This window comes from Jaculus jaculus, chromosome 6, assembly GCF_020740685.1.
Source record: "Jaculus jaculus isolate mJacJac1 chromosome 6, mJacJac1.mat.Y.cur, whole genome shotgun sequence".
Classification (NCBI taxonomy): Eukaryota; Metazoa; Chordata; class Mammalia; order Rodentia; family Dipodidae; genus Jaculus; species Jaculus jaculus.
Window position 1 is genome coordinate 33,303,509 of NC_059107.1, and position 18,996 is coordinate 33,322,504.

The following is an 18,996-nucleotide window of genomic DNA, read 5'->3' on the forward strand; positions in this document are numbered from 1 at the left end:
AGTGCCCAGATACCCCCTCCTCCTTTCCTGGCCCAGGGCATTCAGGTGAATTTCTTCCAGCAAGGCGGCACCAAGGCCAGCTCCCAAGATAACGCTGGCCAGTGGCGCCAGCAGCAAAAATTAAACAGCATCATCACTGGGCTGACTGACATGCAATCTAAGTGGCCAACAAGAAATGGAAATCTTGGGCTGGAGAGATGGCTTAGTGGTTAAGCACTTGCCTATGAAGCCTAAGGACCCCGGTTCGAGACTCGATTCCCCCGGACCCACGTTAGCCAGATGCACAAGGGGGCGCACGCGTCTGGAGTTTGTGTGCAGTGGCTGGAGGCCCTGGCGTGCCCATTCTCTCTCTCTCAATCTCTCTCTCTGCCTCTTTCTCTGCTGTAGCTCTCAAATAAATAAATAAAAATAACAACAACAACAAAAAATTTTTAAAAAGGGCTGGAGAGATGGCTTAGCGGTTAAGTGCTTGCCTGTGAAGCCTAAGGACCTCGGTTCGAGGCTTGGTTCCCCAGGACCCATGTTAGCCAGATGCACAAGGGGGTGCACACATCTGGAGTTCGTTTGCAGTGGCTGGAAGCCCTGGTATGCCCGTTCTCAATCTCTCTCTCTCTGTCACTCTCAAATAAAGAGTAAAAAATGAAAAAAAAATTTAAAAAGAAAATTAAAAAAAAAAAAAGAAATGGGAATCTTGTCAAGGCTTCCCCTTCTTGAGGAAGGCTCAACACTTGACAGCCCTGGACCCGGGAGGGGCAGGCTCTGGGGAAGGCAAGGAAATGGGTGCTATCTCGTGCCTTTATTTACTTATTTATTTTTAAGTGTAAGCAACCTTGTTAGGGCTGGCTGTCGCTGTGACCCAGCGACTCTGAATGGAAGGAATTTTGTTATACAAACCTCTGGGTGGATAGCACCATGCGCTGTGGCTGGAGGACCTGTCGTGAGTGAGAACGGGCTACAGTTCTGGGGGTCTCAGCAAAGGGTGCTCAGGGAACTTCTTGGCTGGGGCTGAGGGAGCTGTCCACTTGCCACCCATCATCCAACAGTTTGCTCCTTTTTCAAGTGCATGGCCACGTGCTCCAAGAAACACCCCACCTCCCCGAACCCTCCACACCAGTCCAGAACGCACTGCACCGGAGATGCCTGACCTTCCTCTGTCATGGGCTGCTGGTCTGAGGAAGCATTGAGGAAGTCCACGCTAAACACTAGATTGCCCACATACATGTTTCCATTAATCTTTCACTCAGTAGGTTCTGTGAACGGTCCCATGGCTGGCCACCCAGGACCAGGCGAGATAGCCTGCCTAACTGGAGATGAAAATACTGGATGGCGCTGGGAAGATGGCTCAGCAGTTAAAGGTGCTTGGTTGCAAATCAATGTTCAAGCTACCCATGTAAACCAAACAAAAAGTGGCACACATACACACAAATGGTGTTCATTTGTAGTGTCTCTGGCACACACACACACACATATGTACACAAATTTTTTAAAAGTACTAGAGAATACATACCCAAATAGGGTGGGACAGCTCTGATTATAGTCAGACAGAGCTGGGTTCGAATCCCAGCTACCACTTATAGATGTGACCTGGGGAAATATACTTCATCCCTTAGTGTTACAGTTTCCTGGTCTGTAAAACAGAGAATATTACCTTCCTCATGGAGTTGCCACAAGAAGCAAATGAAGTGATATGTGTTGAAGGAATAAAGACAGTGTGTTAAGTCTCAGGTGTCACTGGTGGAGATTTGTGGAAGAGTGCTGAGAAAATTGTCTATTTATTTGGGCTATATAGCCCACTGCCAAGGGTTCTTCATGAATAAGCAGGAACAGGGCTAGAGAGATAGCTCAGCAGTTAAGGTGCTTGTCTGTGAAGCCAAAGGACCCAGGTTTAATTACCTAGTACCCATGTAAACCAGATGCACAAGGTGGTACTTGCATCTGGAGTTTGTTTGCAATGGCTAGAGGCCCTGGTGTGCCCACTCTCTCTCTCTCAAATAAATAAAGTAAAAAAATATTTTTTGAAAGTGGAAATAGACACTGTTTAGGGCCACTGTGGGATCATGGTTGTATGGCCCTGAAACCAGGACAGAAGTGGGGAATCTGGTATGCAACACTGCTGCCAGCTGACTGAGCAGCTTAAGGCAGAGGGGGGTGCTTGGCTGAGGACCACCACTTAACCCTGGGTCCTGCAGACTCGTCTTTGTGGATAGAGGCACATGCGTTTCAAAAGGTTCCCTGCAGCTGCATGCATTTCTTGAAAGTAAGGAACCTTTCCTTTTCAGCAGGCATGAGGCTGGTGTGTATTTTTCTTTGTGTGTGTGTGTGTGTGTGTGTGTATATATATGGACATGCATGTGCCCATGTGGAGATCAGAGGACAACTTTGAGGTGTTTTGTCCTCTTTTTGAGACAGGTCTCTCATTTTTGCGGCTGAGGGCCAATCTAGCATGCTCGTGAGCTTCTGGATTTTCCTGGCTCCGTCCCTGGGTGTGCTGGGATCACAGACATGCGTACCACTATGCATCCAGCTCTATGGGGATGCTGGGGAACCCAACTTGGGTTGGCAGTCTTGCATGCAAGCACCCCAGAGAACAATTCTTGATTGCCACTTAAAAGAACAAACAAACAAACAACTGGAGGCTGGAGAGATGACTTAGTGGTTGAGGTACTTGCCTGCAAAGCCAAAGGACCTAGGCTCAATACCCCAGGACCCACACAAACCTGGCACAAGCTGGTGCATGTGTATGGAGTTCATTTGCAGTGGCTGAAGGTCCTGGTATGCCCATGCTCTCTCTCTCTCCCTCAAATAAACAAAGTAAAATTCTAAAAAATACTTAAAAAAAACAACGAATTGGGAGCTGGGGAGGTGGCTCAGCAGTTGAAAGCACTTGCTTGTAAAGCCTGCTGGCCTGAGTTCAATTCTCCAGCAGCCATGTGAAGGTAGGTGCACAACGTGGTACAAGTGTCTTTAGTTTGTTTGCAGAGGCAAGAAGCTCTGGCATGCCCATGTGTACGTGTGTGCTGTTTTTTTCTCTCTCAAATAGATAATAGAAAGTCACCATGAGAGAAACCAACTGGGTGGTTGAGAGCTGATGGGAATTCCAGGCAGTTTGCTGAACCTTTCCCTTGGTCTCCCTGTGGTTTCTTTAGTGTGCCCACATCTCGGCAGCATAGTGCACTTTGGTTATCCAGTGTTCAGATATGTTTAGGTGATTATGGTAAATAATTCATGCAAACCCAGACAAGCGCAATTACCCTTTTGTGTGTGCACCAGGAAAAGCTTAGTGGCTGACCTCCCCTCCAGCCACTTCCCAGTCCTTTGAGCGACATCTAGTGGAAGGTCTTTAAAAACTTCGCCAGGTGCTTTGGTGTTTCCCAGAAAGGAAGGACAAGTCTCCAAGAAGCCACGTTAGGGGTAGGGCAGGGCGGGCTGTTTCGGTCTCTGAGCTTGCCACCATCAAGGGCAGACTGACTCTCATTAGACCAGCGTGTGGTGTCAGGGACTGTGTCGCAGGGAAGTTGAGTTCTCTCTGCCTCAAGTCCTGCCTCTTTTCGCTGTAAGCGGTATATCCAACGGCGGTTCCCTTGGAGGACTTAGTACAATGCTTGACACTCAGAAAATACCAGTACCAGAAAACAGCAGCCACTACTTCTTGTAGCTCTCCCTGCAGGGCTGTATGTAGAAACAACACTTGTGGGTAGATGGCTGCACAGTAAGTCTGCCAGTATCACTATGAAGCAATTCCATGAGCCAGGCGTGGTGGCACATGCACGCCTTTAATCCCAGCATGTAGGGGGTGGGGAGTGGGCAGAGGTAGGAAGATCACTGTGAGTTCAAGGCCACCCTGAGACTACATAGGGAAGTCCAGGCCAGCCTGGGCTAGAGGGAGATACTACTTTGAAAAACCCAAAAATAAAAAATAAAAATAAAGTAATAAGAAGAAATGACGATCATTATGAAACAATTCCATTTTAAGATACATCCTCTCAAGAAATCAATGCCAAATGACTCTCTCCAATTCTATCTAATTCACTTAAACCCAGCAAAGATCTGGTTAAAAAAAAGTTAAGATGTTTAAGACTAAAGCTGGAAAAAGCAGTGTTCAGGTTTGAGTTAGAAGCAGCTGGGACTTCACTGCAACGACTGGGGTGTCCCATTTGGAAAGGAGACGTGATCCTTTAAATGGGCCCATTTTAGAAGATGGCACTTTTCTGAACTATTAGAAGGCTTTTGTGCCTTCTAGATCTACTTAGATTAAGACCTAAATGCTCTGTGAAGCAAACAGCGTCATCACCAAAGAAAGCAGCAATGGGCACACATCATGGGACCTTGGAAACTCCCGTAGCCTCTCTGCCAGGGATGTTGTCCTACAGGGATGTGACCTAGTGACGTCCAGCAGAGCCAGAGAGACCTTTGGAGGCTGGGCTGGCAGGAGAGAGCCGTGTTCAGAGTCTGAAGCCTTGGGCCAGCCTGCTATTTGACATCTGTGTGGCTCTGGGCACATTCTCTCATCTGTGAGTTAGGGCTAACAACCCTGACCACAGCTACAAGATTGAACCCTCCACCAACTGCTGGGGCCAGTGGATGCCCCTTCCTGCTCGGGTGCATTGGCTGCGGTGGAGAGTCCTGGGCACGGGCTGCCCTGTCCCTACATCCTGGGACTAGGCTCACAGACGCCAACAACTCAAAACAAGCCAGTCATAGCAACAGTTTAACATTTTACTAAATCAATTCACACAAATCTCAAATTGCAAATATAATTAAAGACAACAGATTCTGTTCTTTTAAATGTTTCATTTTCAAATCCATCATTAAGACAAAAAAGTTAACAAAAATTGGGTCTGCTGCAAATCCATGACTTTCCTTCTGAGGGGAAAAACATTATAGTAAAAAGAACGCCACTGGGTGTACAATAGAGCACCACGACACACGGTTACAAACGGGGCTTCCTGGCTGCTGTGACACGTAGAGGGGACTGCTCTTCCCACTGCTCTGCGTCAATCGGGATGCCATTAAAATAAAACTATAAAATCTCCTAGGTTACACTAAGTCAGACATGGTCTGGAACACAGTGCTTAACAACAGTAATGCCAACTATCAGTGCTAACGTAAAAACATTTTAGAAGGTCAAAAACAATTAAACTGGAAACCAAACCTTATTTTCCCTAGATGAGCAAAACTGAAAATGAAAGGGGTCCCGCCTCCCAGTAAGAGTGAAGGGGAGTTTTTTCTTTCTTTCTTTCTCTCTCTCTCTTTCTTTCTTTTCTTTTCTTTCTTTCTTCCTCTCTTTCTTTCTTCCCAGGCAGAGGCAGAGGACATAGTGTGAGCGGGTTCTGGGCATCCTTGGCCTAGTTGGCGTCCAGCTTGGCCATCTCCTGCACATAGATGCCTATACTCTCACTATCAAAAAGCACAAAATATACGGTCTTGATGGAGGAGGACATGGTGGACACAAAGTAACTGGAGATGGCCTTCAAAATCAGCTGGGCTGCTGTCTGCTTCGGGAACCCATTCCTGTGGGAGAAAGCACAGTGGTTAGACAGGGCGAACCTGCCCTTTTCTTGGGCTTGCTTCCTTCAAGCTGTCAGGGCCGCTGGCTGCACGCTCAGCTATTGTTCTCTGAGCCCTGGGGATGCTTGTGCATGGACGTTAGAGAGCCAAGTACCCACAGGACGAGGGACAGACACAGCCAGGCAGCTATGTGGGCAGGAGTGTGTGCTGTGAGCTTGCCAGAGCCAAGGCTCCTAGGGGATGTTCTGGAAGGTGACCTGAAAGTGATGGGAATTTGTTCAGTGGTGTGCACGCTGGGTAATTCAAGGGTAGCACAAGATCCTGTGTTTAATTTCAACACTGTTCCTGCCACCGGCAATGCAGGAGAGCCACACTGTCAAGGCTGCAGATGCTTCGGGAGGTATCGGCCTCAGACCTGAGCAGGGGTTCCCTGGCCAGTCCCGACCTCCAAGTGCACTTGTAAATGGCCTTCAGATGTCACGGAGCCCACTAACACACTCCAGCCAGTGCTATGGCATCAGCTGGGGAAGCCCCTGTCACGCAGGGGAAAACCTCTAGATCACGTGACATCTTGATCTCAAAGATCAAGGGCACTGGGGTTCACATATGGCTCCATCATGAGGCAATTTTTGGAAATAGGGGTGCAGAACCTCAGAGGCACATGAACTCAGGTTTGGGAAGCTCAGCACTCATGATCGATGGTGCCCGAGTGAGTTCCTGGCCAACAATGCAAGCGCATGACCTAGAGAAGAGGCAGTGCCTGGCGGCTGGTTGGGCCTGGTGGAAATAATTGAGCCTATTACACTTTAAGGGCAAGGGGAGGCTTTCATGGGCATCTCTTTATTCCTGAGCACAACTGGTTATCGGCCTGCCTGAGTTCGAAAGACTGGCAGCATCTGATGTTCAAGACCAGCCTATTGACTTGGCTCGGCCCCTCCTTTAGGTGGGTTCCTGCTACCAGGTGGGTAGTCTGCACACATGGGAGACAAGCCTGCGTCTATAGCACTTCGAGCCGTCTGCACTGTGTGCCAGTAATGCTGAGCCACCTGAGGAGTCACAAGCTACTGGTGGAAACCCTTCTGGGACTTGGCTTGGGCTTTGGCTCCAACACGCCTTACCTCTAGCTTGACAGTGGAGAACGAGGCATATGCGGCTCCTTCAGAAATGGAGTTCGTTCCTTTTTTGTTGTGGTTTCTTGCCCTTTCCAAGGTAGGATCTCACTCTAGCAGCTCGGGAATTCACTACGTAGTCTCAGACTGGCCTCGACCTTCGCAGCAAGCCTACCTTTGCCTCCGAGGGCCGGGACTAAAGGCGTGTGCCAGCAGCCCCGCTAGAGTTCATTCTTTTTATAAAAAATTTTTTGTTTTCTATTTATTTATTTGAGAGCGACAGACAGAGAGATAAAGAGGGAGATAGATAGATAGAGAATGGGCATGGCAGGGCCTCCAGCCATTGCAAAGGAACTCCAGACGTGTGCGCCCCTCGTGCATCTGGCTAACGTGGGTCCTGGGGAACCGAGCCTCGAACCAGGGTCCTTAGGCTTGACAGACAAGCGCTTAACCGCCAAGCCATCTCTGTAGCCCTAGAGTTCATTCTTAAAGAGTGTCACCTTAGGGCACTGTCCCCTGCCTGTGGGCAATTACTGACCTCAACATCATGAATCAGACCCAAGGCCAGGGCCTCTCTACACAGAGGCTCTTCCCTGACCTCACAGCACACCTGTCTGCAGGTCAGCTGATGAGAAGAGTTCAGAACTTCAGGGACATTCTGCCTTCTTCCCAACGTGAGCCGGGTGGCTCACAGAGATGGGCCAGGTTGGAGGGTGGCAGAGAGCTCTGTGTTTTGCTAGTGGGTGGGGCAGGGGAAGGGCCGAGGAACCCCCTGCAACTAAGGCGCCCTGTAGCTGAGTGGTGTGTGTGTCCAGCCAGCTGTGCAAGCCTGGGGTAGGGCTGCTGTCACCACCGGAGGGGCCCCAGCTGCTGGGCTCTAGGTCCCCAGGCCCATCCGCAGCTATGTCAATCCCAAGTTAGGGGATACTGACATGATATGGACACATGGTATGACTCTGGGCCCTCTGTCTTGATAACTGGGAAGCCATGGGCCTTCCTGGAGGGCCAAAAGTGTGCCAGCCATGCCTACCTAAGACCAGTGCTCTCTGAGACAGAAGTTCAAGGGTTCTCCAACCTTTTGTTGTGGCTCTTGAAAAAGGGGTCTGTGAATGTTAATGAGGGAAGGTTCTTTCCTGTCCCCTGTCATAAATCTCACACTACAGTTGCTGTCAGTATCATGGACATCTTGCTGGCTCTGCTGGGGTTTCTGAGCCCACAGGTCTAGCTAGCTTCTCTTTGAGAAACAATGCTCTACATGCAGGGATAAGGGTAGGACTTTGTAAAGTGAGTTTACAGAGTGGCGCTGAAGGTTAAGAAAAGGTAAAACAGATCAGCAGCGCTCATGCCAGAACATCTGCTGTTCTCCTAGAATGTTCCTGGTGGTCTGCTATTGGGTGAACATGAATCTATGTTTGTTTCCTAGAAAACTTTTCTTTTTGATAACTCATTTCGTGTACTAAAAGATGCACGCTAAGACACCATCAGCCCTTCAAGGGTCTGTGGACGCTCTGAAGCAGGCAGGCAGCCAGAAGAAAAATATAGGAAACAACATTCCTGATGCTTCCAAGCAGAACACCAATGCTTTCCTAAGGACTCAGTCAGAAGCAATGGTGACCAAGAGGAGGTGTGCAGTGTTATCAGACTGTTCTACACAGGATCCACATGCATGCTGAACACGGACGCAGTGCCTTCAAGCTGCTCCACACACCGTCCACGTACACCCCGCACGTGCACGCATGCTCTCAGACTGTTCCACACTCCGTCCACGTACACCCCACACGTGGACGCAGTGCTCTCAGACTGTTCCACACTCCGTCCACGTACACCCCACACGTGGACGCAGTGCTCTCAGACTGTTCCACACTCCGTCCACGTACACCCCGCACGTGCACGCAGTGCTCTCAGACTGCTCCACACACCGTCCACGTACACCCCGCACGTGGACGCAGTGCTCTCAGACTGCTCCACACACCGTCCACGTACACCCCGCACGTGGACGCAGTGCTCTCAGACTGCTCCACACACCGTCCACGTACACCCCGCACGTGGACGCAGTGCTCTCAGACTGCTCCACACACCGTCCACGTACACCCCGCACGTGCACACAGTGCTCTCAGACTGCTCCACACACTGTCCACGTACACCCCGCACGTGCACGCAGTGCTCTCAGACTGCTCCACACACCGTCCACGTACACCCCGCACGTGGACGCAGTGCTCTCACACTGCTCCACACACCATCCACGTACACCCCGCACGTGCACGCAGTGTTCTCAGACTGCTGCACACACCGTCCACGTACACCCCGCACGTGCACGCAGTGTTCTCAGACTGCTGCACACACCGTCCACGTACACCCCGCACGTGCACGCAGTGTTCTCAGACTGCTCCACACACCGTCCACGTACACCCCGCACGTGCACGCAGTGTTCTCAGACTGCTGCACACACCGTCCACGTACACCCCGCACGTGCACGCAGTGTTCTCAGACTGCTGCACACACCGTCCACGTACACCCCGCACGTGCACGCAGTGCTCTCAGACTGCTCCACACACCGTCCACGTACACCCCGCACGTGGACGCAGTGCTCTCAGACTGCTCCACACACCGTCCACGTACACCCCGCACGTGCACGCAGTGCTCTCAGACTGCTCCACACACCGTCCACGTACACCCCGCACGTGCACGCAGTGTTCTCAGACTGCTCCACACACCGTCCACGTACACCCCGCACGTGGACGCAGTGTTCTCAGACTGCTCCACACACCGTCCACGAACACCCCGCACGTGGACGCAGTGTTCTCAGACTGCTCCACACACCGTCCACGTACACCCCGCACGTGGACGCAGTGCTCTCAGACTGCTGCACACACCGTCCACGTACACCCCGCACGTGCACGCAGTGCTCTCAGACTGCTCCACACACCGTCCACGTACACCCCGCACGTGCACGCATGATCTCAGACTGCTCCACACACCGTCCACGTACACCCCGCACGTGCACGCAGTGTTCTCAGACTGCTGCACACACCGTCCACGTACACCCCGCACGTGCACGCATGCTCTCAGACTGCTCCACACACCGTCCACGTACACCCCGCACGTGGACGCAGTGCTCTCAGACTGCTCCACACACCGTCCACGTACACCCCGCACGTGGACGCAGTGCTCTCAGACTGCTGCACACACCGTCCACGTACACCCCGCACGTGCACGCAGTGCTCTCAGACTGCTGCACACACCGTCCACGTACACCCCGCACGTGGACGCAGTGCTCTCAGACTGCTGCACACACCGTCCACGTACACCCCGCACGTGCACGCAGTGTTCTCAGACTGCTGCACACACCGTCCACGTACACCCCGCACGTGCACGCAGTGCTCTCAGACTGCTGCACACACCGTCCACGTACACCCCGCACGTGCACGCAGTGCTCTCACACTGCTCCACACACCGTCCACGTACACCCCGCACGTGCACGCAGTGTTCTCAGACTGCTGCACACACCGTCCACGTACACCCCGCACGTGCACGCAGTGCTCTCAGACTGCTGCACACACCGTCCACGTACACCCCGCACGTGCACACAGTGCTCTCAGACTGCTCCACACACCGTCCACGTACACCCCGCACGTGGACGCAGTGCTCTCAGACTGCTCCACACTCCGTCCACGTACACCCCGCACGTGGACGCAGTGCTCTCACACTGCTCCACACACCGTCCACGTACACCCCGCACGTGCACGCAGTGCTCTCAGACTGCTCCACACACCGTCCACGTACACCCCGCACGTGCACGCAGTGCTCTCAGACTGCTCCACACACCGTCCACGTACACCCCGCACGTGGACGCAGTGCTCTCAGACTGCTCCACACACCGTCCACGTACACCCCGCACGTGCACGCAGTGCTCTCAGACTGCTCCACACACCGTCCACGTACACCCCGCACGTGGACGCAGTGCTCTCAGACTGCTCCACACACCATCCACGTACACCCCGCACGTGGATGCAGTGCTCTCACACTGCTCCACACACCATCCACGTACACCCCGCACGTGCACGCAGTGCTCTCAGACTGCTCCACACACCGTCCACGTACACCCCGCACGTGGACGCAGTGTTCTCAGACTGCTCCACACACCGTCCACGTACACCCCGCACGTGGATGCAGTGCTCTCACACTGCTCCACACACCGTCCACGTACACCCCGCACGTGCACGCAGTACTCTCAGACTGCTCCACACACTGCCCACGTACACCCCGCACGTGGACGCAGTGCTCTCAGACTGCTGCACACACCGTCCACGTACACCCCGCACGTGCACGCAGTGTTCTCAGACTGCTCCACACACCGTCCACGTACACCCCGCACGTGGACGCAGTGTTCTCAGACTGCTCCACACACCGTCCACGTACACCCCGCACGTGCACGCAGTGTTCTCAGACTGCTGCACACACCGTCCACGTACACCCCACACGTGCACGCAGTGCTCTCAGACTGCTGCACACACCGTCCACGTACACCCCGCACGTGGACGCAGTGCTCTCAGACTGCTGCACACACCGTCCACGTACACCCCGCACGTGCACGCAGTGTTCTCAGACTGCTCCACACACCGTCCACGTACACCCCGCACGTGCACGCAGTGCTCTCAGACTGCTCCACACACCGTCCACGTACACCCCGCACGTGCACACAGTGCTCTCAGACTGCTCCACACACCGTCCACGTACACCCCGCACGTGCACGCAGTGCTCTCAGACTGCTCCACACACCGTCCACGTACACCCCGCACGTGGACGCAGTGCTCTCACACTGCTCCACACACCATCCACGTACACCCCGCACGTGCACGCAGTGCTCTCAGACTGCTCCACACACCGTCCACGTACACCCCGCACGTGGACGCAGTGCTCTCAGACTGCTCCACACACCGTCCACGTACACCCCGCACGTGGACGCAGTGCTCTCAGACTGCTCCACACACCGTCCACGTACACCCCGCACGTGCACGCAGTGCTCTCAGACTGCTCCACACACCGTCCACGTACACCCCGCACGTGCACGCAGTGCTCTCAGACTGTTCAACACTCCATCCACGTACACCCCGCACGTGCACGCAGTGCTCTCAGACTGCTGCACACACCGTCCACGTACACCCCGCACGTGCACGCAGTGCTCTCAGACTGCTCCACACACCGTCCACGTACACCCCGCACGTGCACGCAGTGTTCTCAGACTGCTCCACACACCGTCCATGTACACCCCGCACGTGCACGCAGTGTTCTCAGACTGCTCCACACACCGTCCATGTACACCCCGCACGTGGACGCAGTGCTCTCAGACTGCGCTGCACACTGTCCACGTACACCCCGCACGTGGACACAGTGCTCTCAGACTGCTCCACACACTGTCCACGTACACCCCGCACGTGGACGCAGTGCTCTCAGACTGCTCCACACACTGTCCATGTACACCCCGCACGTGCACACAGTGCTCTCAGACTGCTCCACACACTGTCCATGTACACCCTGCACGTGGACGCAGTGCTCTCAGACTGCTCCACACACCGTCCATGTACACCCTGCACGTGGACGCAGTGTTCTCAGACTGCGCTGCACGCCATCCATGTACACCCTGCACGTGGACACAGTGCTCTCAGACTGCTCCACACACCGTCCATGTACACCCCGCACGTGGACAGTTTAGAGCTTCTGTAGTTTTAGTAGTCAGACAGGATTTATGTGTCATCCTAGTGTCTGTTAGTAGATGGAGTGTGGCACAAGATAATGGGTGTATGCACCAGGGTATGTTCCCAGGCCTCAGCTAGAGACAGGATGTCTAGGATCATTCCAATCACTCACAAAGGTTGGAACCCTGCATCCCCTAAACCAGCCTTTTCAGGTATGACTGGGTTACTGCTATTGTCATTCTAGTTATACCAGGCTAATGATGCTGGCTGTAGTCCCCAGAGCTCTGCTATCCAAAGTGACTATCAATTCTCCTGGAGGCTGGAGACCTGGTTACTGGCATGAATGCATGGCATGGGAAGTCCTGGCTCTCTTTGGAACTGCCTGGGTTCCCATCTGATGGGCATTTTTGCCATGCCAGCTCTCTGCTTCCTCCAGTGCAGGCAGATATCACCCACAAGAGGGTTCAGGGCTTCTGCTGTGGGCTCAGATTTGTGTTTGAACTCCAGCTGACCCTGGGCAGGATGTGAGCCTCTCTGGGCAATGGTTTCCCAATGTGGAAAGCAGGCACTTTGGGGATGTATGGAAGATGAGGATACTGCTGCAGCGGTCACCTGAGGTCCTGCCCTGTGCTCCCCTGTCCTGACCTGACGTGTGGATTGGGTTTAGCGTTCATTCTTTGAGGTCTTCTGGAAGTAGGTGCTTCCCTGATCCCTCTGCCAGCCTTGGGTCTTGCCTGCTACAGCCTTTCCCCACAGGTGGGCCACAGTTTCCCTAGGCTAGTCCAAGGGGGACCTTGAGGCTTGCCTAAAAGTATCAGTTATTGAGCCTTGTGCTCCAGCTTCAGATTCTGGCTTTGCCAAGGACAAGCCTTGTGACCTCAGATGAGTACCTTAACCCTGTGAACTTCACTTCTTCACGTCTGACTGGTTTCAGAGTTGCTTCTCAGGGCTGCTGGGCAATAGGGCGGATGAAAGTTTTCTCAGTAAGTACCATAAATGGTGGTTTGAGGATCAGAAAGCAATTTTCTGTGGATGCTCATAAATCTAAGGGGCAGTATAATTAAGGTCCCTGTACTAGCTAGTCCGGATACGCTGTCCTGAAGAGGGGTCACCCGTCATGTCAAACAGAGCTGCAAATGAAGGTATGCAGTAATACTGTGAGCCATGTGGACTCAGCCAGGGTGACACAGCGGAGCCTCTGGTAATGGCCAGGGGCTGGTGGGAGCAAGCCATCCCCTGAGGGTTTTCAGCGGCCTCTCTGGGGACAGCGACCCTAGCTCTTTACTGTGCTTGCGTTTACATTGTTTTAATTCCACCACAACTTCGATGCCACAGACACTGGATGCCACAAACAAGCCATTTTATTTTCCCTCCTAGCCCCCTGTGATTTACTAGCCAGCTTGGTGTAATCCCATTCTTTCCTCATGAAAGCGAAGGCAGCTGCTGGCATGGCTGTGGGAAGAGGTCTGCCTGACAGATGTGGCCGGGAGCCCAGCACATGTGCTGCCTTTGGCGTTCTGCCCTCTTAAAAGCTTCCCATTGATTATTTAAAAAAAAAAACAAAAAAACTTTAGCTCCATGAAAAATGTAAATAAGTTTGTAATAACAGATGTTCTTTTATGGGAATTACTTTTATGCTTCAATTAAAAATTTCCCAATAGCCATATGAAAGAGCGTGAAATTATTACCTCCAATAAAGGCTCCTATTGCCTCGCTCTTCGGAAGCACCTTTCATCAGAGTAGATCAAAGTGCATCCGAGGTATAATTAACTGAGCTTCAGGCCCATCTGTGAGGAAGGGTAGACCCTATGGTCTCACGGGCTGTTAAGGAAGGCCAAAGACAGAGAGATGGACTCATTTGCCAAAGGCCACACAGTGCAGCAACACAATGTCAAGGATAGACCACCTAGGGTAGGTGGCTATGTGAGCCCTGATTCAAAAGCCTTTGTAAAAGTACAAGACACAAGATGGCCAAAAATAGAAGACACTTTGGAAGGCACCTGACCCCTACAACACAGTACCCCATTCCCGGGCATGTCCAGATGCTCGTCTGCAGGTGCTTTCAGGGTGTACTGATGGGCCTTTTGAACACTGATGTCTAGTGCTGACTCTGCTTGGTTTTTAAACAGGGTCTCATGCTGTAGCCTAGAATGGCCTCAAATTTATGGCAATCTTCCTGCCTCAGTCTTCCAAGTGTTGGAATTGTAGGTACGAGCCACCACACTCAGCTTTCTGCTATTTATTTTTAAGATGATGTCCATGTATGACGTTGGTCAGGGAAGAGAGTGAAGATGTCTACTAAGAATGTAGAAGGCCGTTCAGACCAGCAGGTGCAGGTGTGCTGTCAGGGGTCATCAGCTCTCCCTGAGCATGTTGGGCTGTGCCCTTGCTTTAGAGATGCAGTGGCATACCATGTGTGGGCAGATGGGCATGAGACTTCAGGCACAGGTGTGAGCTTTTGCCAGCCTTCTGACCCTGACCATACATTGTGCGGGCTTGTTTTGGTTCTTTGGCAAGGAAGTGCAAGGAGACTACCTGCTTGAAGTGTCAAGGACCAAGGGTCTCCCTCAAAAGAGGCCCTGGTTCAGGAGGTCCCTGGTGCCCAGCACTGCAGGTTAGGTAGGGACACAAGTTTGCCGCGGCTCCCTGGCCTGTGAGGAAGGCTGGGGACAGCTTGCTCTGCCCTTCCTGAGGTGGCAGTAAAAGGTCCAGAGGAACACAGTCAGAGGCATCTGGCTATCTCCTGTGGGTCTTGACCACTGTGCATGACCTCCTGAGTCACAAAATTCCCTGACAGGTGGCAGTTCCTGCCTGTGGGCTAGGTCTCTACTAAGTATACAGTCTACCCAGAGACTGGACTGTCATTTGAGGCACGAGACCTCAGTGCTGCCCTAAAGAGGAAGTATGACACTCCATTCTCCTTCCTTGTGAGGGTGGGGATGCTTGGGTTTACCTGGAGGGACAGCACCATGTGGGTCTGGGGACATCACTGCTTTTGCCTCAGTCCTTTCTTTCTTGGGTACAAGAGGGACCAATGATGTGCAGAGACTCTGGAAGGCTCAAAGCTCCAATGGGGCACCCAGGAGAGGCAGGTGCTCCATCCAAACCACCTAGGTGGGGGTCCTTGTGGTCCTAGCTGCTAACAACTGGGGCCTTCCCAAGATTTATGCCCAATCCCGAGCCTTCCAGAGGGCCCCTGGAGAGAAGGATCCAACTTCTGAGGCAAGGCTGACCCAGGCTCTGTCCTGCACCACAACTGAGCCCTCAAAGTGTTCTCCTGCCGCAAAATTCTTTACCCTCCAGAACATGTCTGAGATGCTTGAACCTGGGATGACGCCTACTTTCAGAGTGTGGGTTCATTTTATGGCACTGGTCACCTGGTGTGTGCGGAGCCAGGGCATGACTGGAGGCTGAGTGCAGCTCTGCCCAGCAGAAACCAGAGGCGTGTGGTGTGGATGAGGTGGATCTGTGTGCTTAGCTATCGAGGGGTCAGCTGCGAAGGACAACACTGTCCCAAATGCTGGTCCTCTGTATGAGGACCACTGTAGGCTTTGGGAGTCTCCTCTGGGTAGGAGGATAGGAGGTACGGTGGGGGTTAGCCCTGTGCTCTTGCCTTCTGATCCTCTACTCAGTTCTACCTCGTGCCCTTACCTCATCAGTAGGCCCTTAGCTCTCCTATGACTATGGACAGGTGAAATATGCTGCAGAATAACAAGGCAAGGGGTCAATGGCTTTGCCCAAAGCTGCTATGGCTTGGAGCAGACTATTACACAGTGAGAAGCTTAGCTGGGGAAGATCATTCTTTTAATCAGTTTTCCTGTATTTTCAGCGCCCCCCCCCCCTTAGAAACTGTCTCTGGGGCTGGAGAGATGGCTTAGAGGTTAAGGTACTTGCCTGCAAAGCCAAAGCAAGCTTTGATTCCCCAGGACCTATGTAAGTCAGATGCACAGGGTGGTGGTGCCTGTGCGTGGAGTTTGCTGGCAGTGGCTGGAGGCCCTGGAGAATTCTCAGTCTCTCTCTCTCACCCCCTCTCTCTCTGCCTTTCTCTCTCTCTCTCTTAAATGAAATAAAATAAATAAATAAATATTTTAAAAACAGAAAACAACTGTCTCTGAGGCAGTCTCTGCCTGTCATCCTCCTGCTGTCACAAGCCACGTCTGAGATCTCTCGCGGCTTTCATCTGCGCTCTTTGGCTTGCACGTCCAGAGAAGCGGGTCCAGAAGGCAGCCATAGCAGGTCTTGCACAGACACAGCTCTACAGTGAGCCGCTGAGACCCACACAGAAGCACGCTCATGACGGACGCTGTGACACACGTGTGCGGCCCTACCTTCCACTGCCAATGGATGGGAATGCGATAGATTTCAGCTTCTTATCGTCGGCTAAGGCCAAGCAGTTCTTCACTGTCTTTTCCAGAAGTTCTTCACACCTGTCTGCACCCCAGACTGGACTGTTACAGTGGATTACAAACTTGGCGGGCAGGCCATGGCCTGCACTGACGGCAGCTGGAGGGACAAGACAGAGCGCATCACAAGGGACCAAATGACACCTACTTTCCTCCCCAGACGACCCCCCTGCCAGGCCCCACTCCACTCTCCTGCCATAGGTGCCTCCCCCTGACCTCTGTGGGCCTGTGTCCAAAGAAGCACCAAACTGCCTGCTGTGCTGTGATGCCAGCTTAAGAACGGGCTTGCCCTCTTGGCCCCTTGCTTGGGCCGCAGGCATTTGATGCAAGCCCACCTGGAGCTTTAGGAAGGCGGCAGCAAGCATGCAGCAAGCAGCTTTGGCCCAAGGCATGGGGGATGTTCCTCAAGGCAGGCCTTGCCTGTCTACTTATACTGACTGTCAAGTGTTCGTCCATAGCCATGATGTCCCTTAAGTCTCCTACACCTGAGTCAAGATGGCCTACTAGGAGAGCTTTGGAGGAGCCCTGAGCGCCCCGCCTGCCCCTCTGCATCACTGCCCTCTCCCCACAGTGCCAGCCTTGTGGTGTGATTACCAGATCCTGCCCATGGTAGCAGGATGAGAGCAGCTCTTTCTATCCCTGGAGGAGGAGCCCTGTCCCAGCTGCCCAGCCTCAGAGTGGTTCCTTTCTTCTGTCAGACTGAAGGCCATGGCCTCAGGTCTGCTAGGTTCAGGAGCTATAACAAGCCTGCCCCTGTGTCTCAGAGCAGCTCTAGTGAAACTGCCTGCGAGACCTTCTGCAAAGACAGCAGATTTGGGGCCATTTCATGCGGACATCTCCACACCAGTGCTCCAGGAAGACATTTGAACTTCTTAGTTTGGGTGGGTATGTCCAAACCCATTTTGGGGTGACAAGATGTTACCACTGTCCCAGAAGAATGGGTCATGGATGTGGCACTGGGAGACTGCAGGAGGAATGACTCGCGATTAGGTTTTTTTCTAAACTGACATTTTTAGGGGCCCCTAGGCAGAGGAGCAGGAGTGAGTTTTATTCTCTTGATAACTTCAAAATATTTTAAGCTAGGTGCACACCTGTATTCCTAGCACTTGGCAGCTGAGGCAAGAGGATCATTTGAGCCTGGGAGTTTCAGACCAGCCTAGATAATAAGAGAGAGACCTGATCTCAAAAAGTAAACTTTTTCAGGGCTGGAAAGATGGCTTAGCAGGTAAGACGCTTGCCTGTGAATCCCAAGGGCCCAGGTTTGACTCCCCATGATCCATGTAAGCCAAATGCACAAGGTGGTACATGTGTCTGGAGTTTGTTTACAATGGCTGGAGGGCCTGCCCTGCCCATTCTATCTGTCTCTCTCTCTTTCAAATAAATAAATATTTAAAAAAAATAAACATTTTCTAAGAAGCTTAGAATGAAGAGTAAAATATTATCAAAACAAGCAAGAGTACTTTTTTTGGAGGTAGGATCTCACTCTAGCCCAGGCTGACCTGGAACTCACTTACTTTAGTTCTAGGTTGGCCTTGAACTCATAGCAATCATCCTACCTTTGCATCCCAAGGGCTGGGATTAAAGGTGTGTGACACCACACCTGGCTAGCAAGAGTATTTTGAATCATGTTAAACCTAATGGGTTCGCCAAAGCTACATTATGGTTACATCAGGATGTGTCCCATCAGGCCATATCTGGTGCCAAGAGGCACTGGTAGGACTCAAGAGGGAGCACTGGCAGGAAAGGGCAATGGGCAGGCCAGCAGTGCCCCACCTGTGAGCAGTAATGCCATGTGCACTGCCCTTGCACGAAGCAGGACTCTGGTGGGACAGCCCAAAGAGCTTCACAGTTAGCATGCAGCCCACTGTGCCCCTGACAGGAGACCAGAAGTAGCATGACAGAGGTCAAAGGCTCAGATCAGCAAAGGGAGTAATGCTCCTCGATGCCCCCTACCCCCGATACTAGACCAAGACGTGGGTCACACTTCATCACTAGGCAAGGCTTAGTGGCTTATTACGTCCACACCTGGTCAAGATTCACTTTGGAGACAGAGTGGCTAAGACAGAATGGTTAAGAAGGACCATGCTGTGAAAGGGGTTAAGTCAGAGCCCAGAGTGAGGAAGGGGACTCAGCTAGGGCGGGAGGGTCCCCTCGTTCCTGAAGGTACTCTGGAGATCTTTCCCTACAGACCCTGCTGACCACCTAAAAAACCCCCAAACATGCCTGCATTAACGATGCACCTTAACCTCTAAACAATGCTTCTCAGCATAGCGTGTTCCC

General features: G+C 52.6%; 1 protein-coding gene across 4 annotated transcripts in view; it reads right to left on the minus strand.

Moving 5' to 3' along the window:
• Positions 1-4,702: 4,702 nt before the first annotated feature.
• Positions 4,703-18,996, minus strand: part of LOC101593540 (core histone macro-H2A.1) — a 61,327-nt gene continuing 47,033 nt past the window's right edge. For all 4 annotated transcript variants that reach the window (XM_045151889.1, XM_045151887.1, XM_045151888.1 and 1 more), the window contains exons 8-9: positions 16,642-16,816; positions 4,703-5,511 (exon numbers count right to left, since the gene is read on the minus strand). In XM_045151889.1, the coding sequence (XP_045007824.1) occupies positions 5,346-5,511; positions 16,642-16,816 (341 nt within the window). In that variant the 3' untranslated portion in view covers positions 4,703-5,345. The remainder of the gene's footprint in view (positions 5,512-16,641; positions 16,817-18,996) is intronic.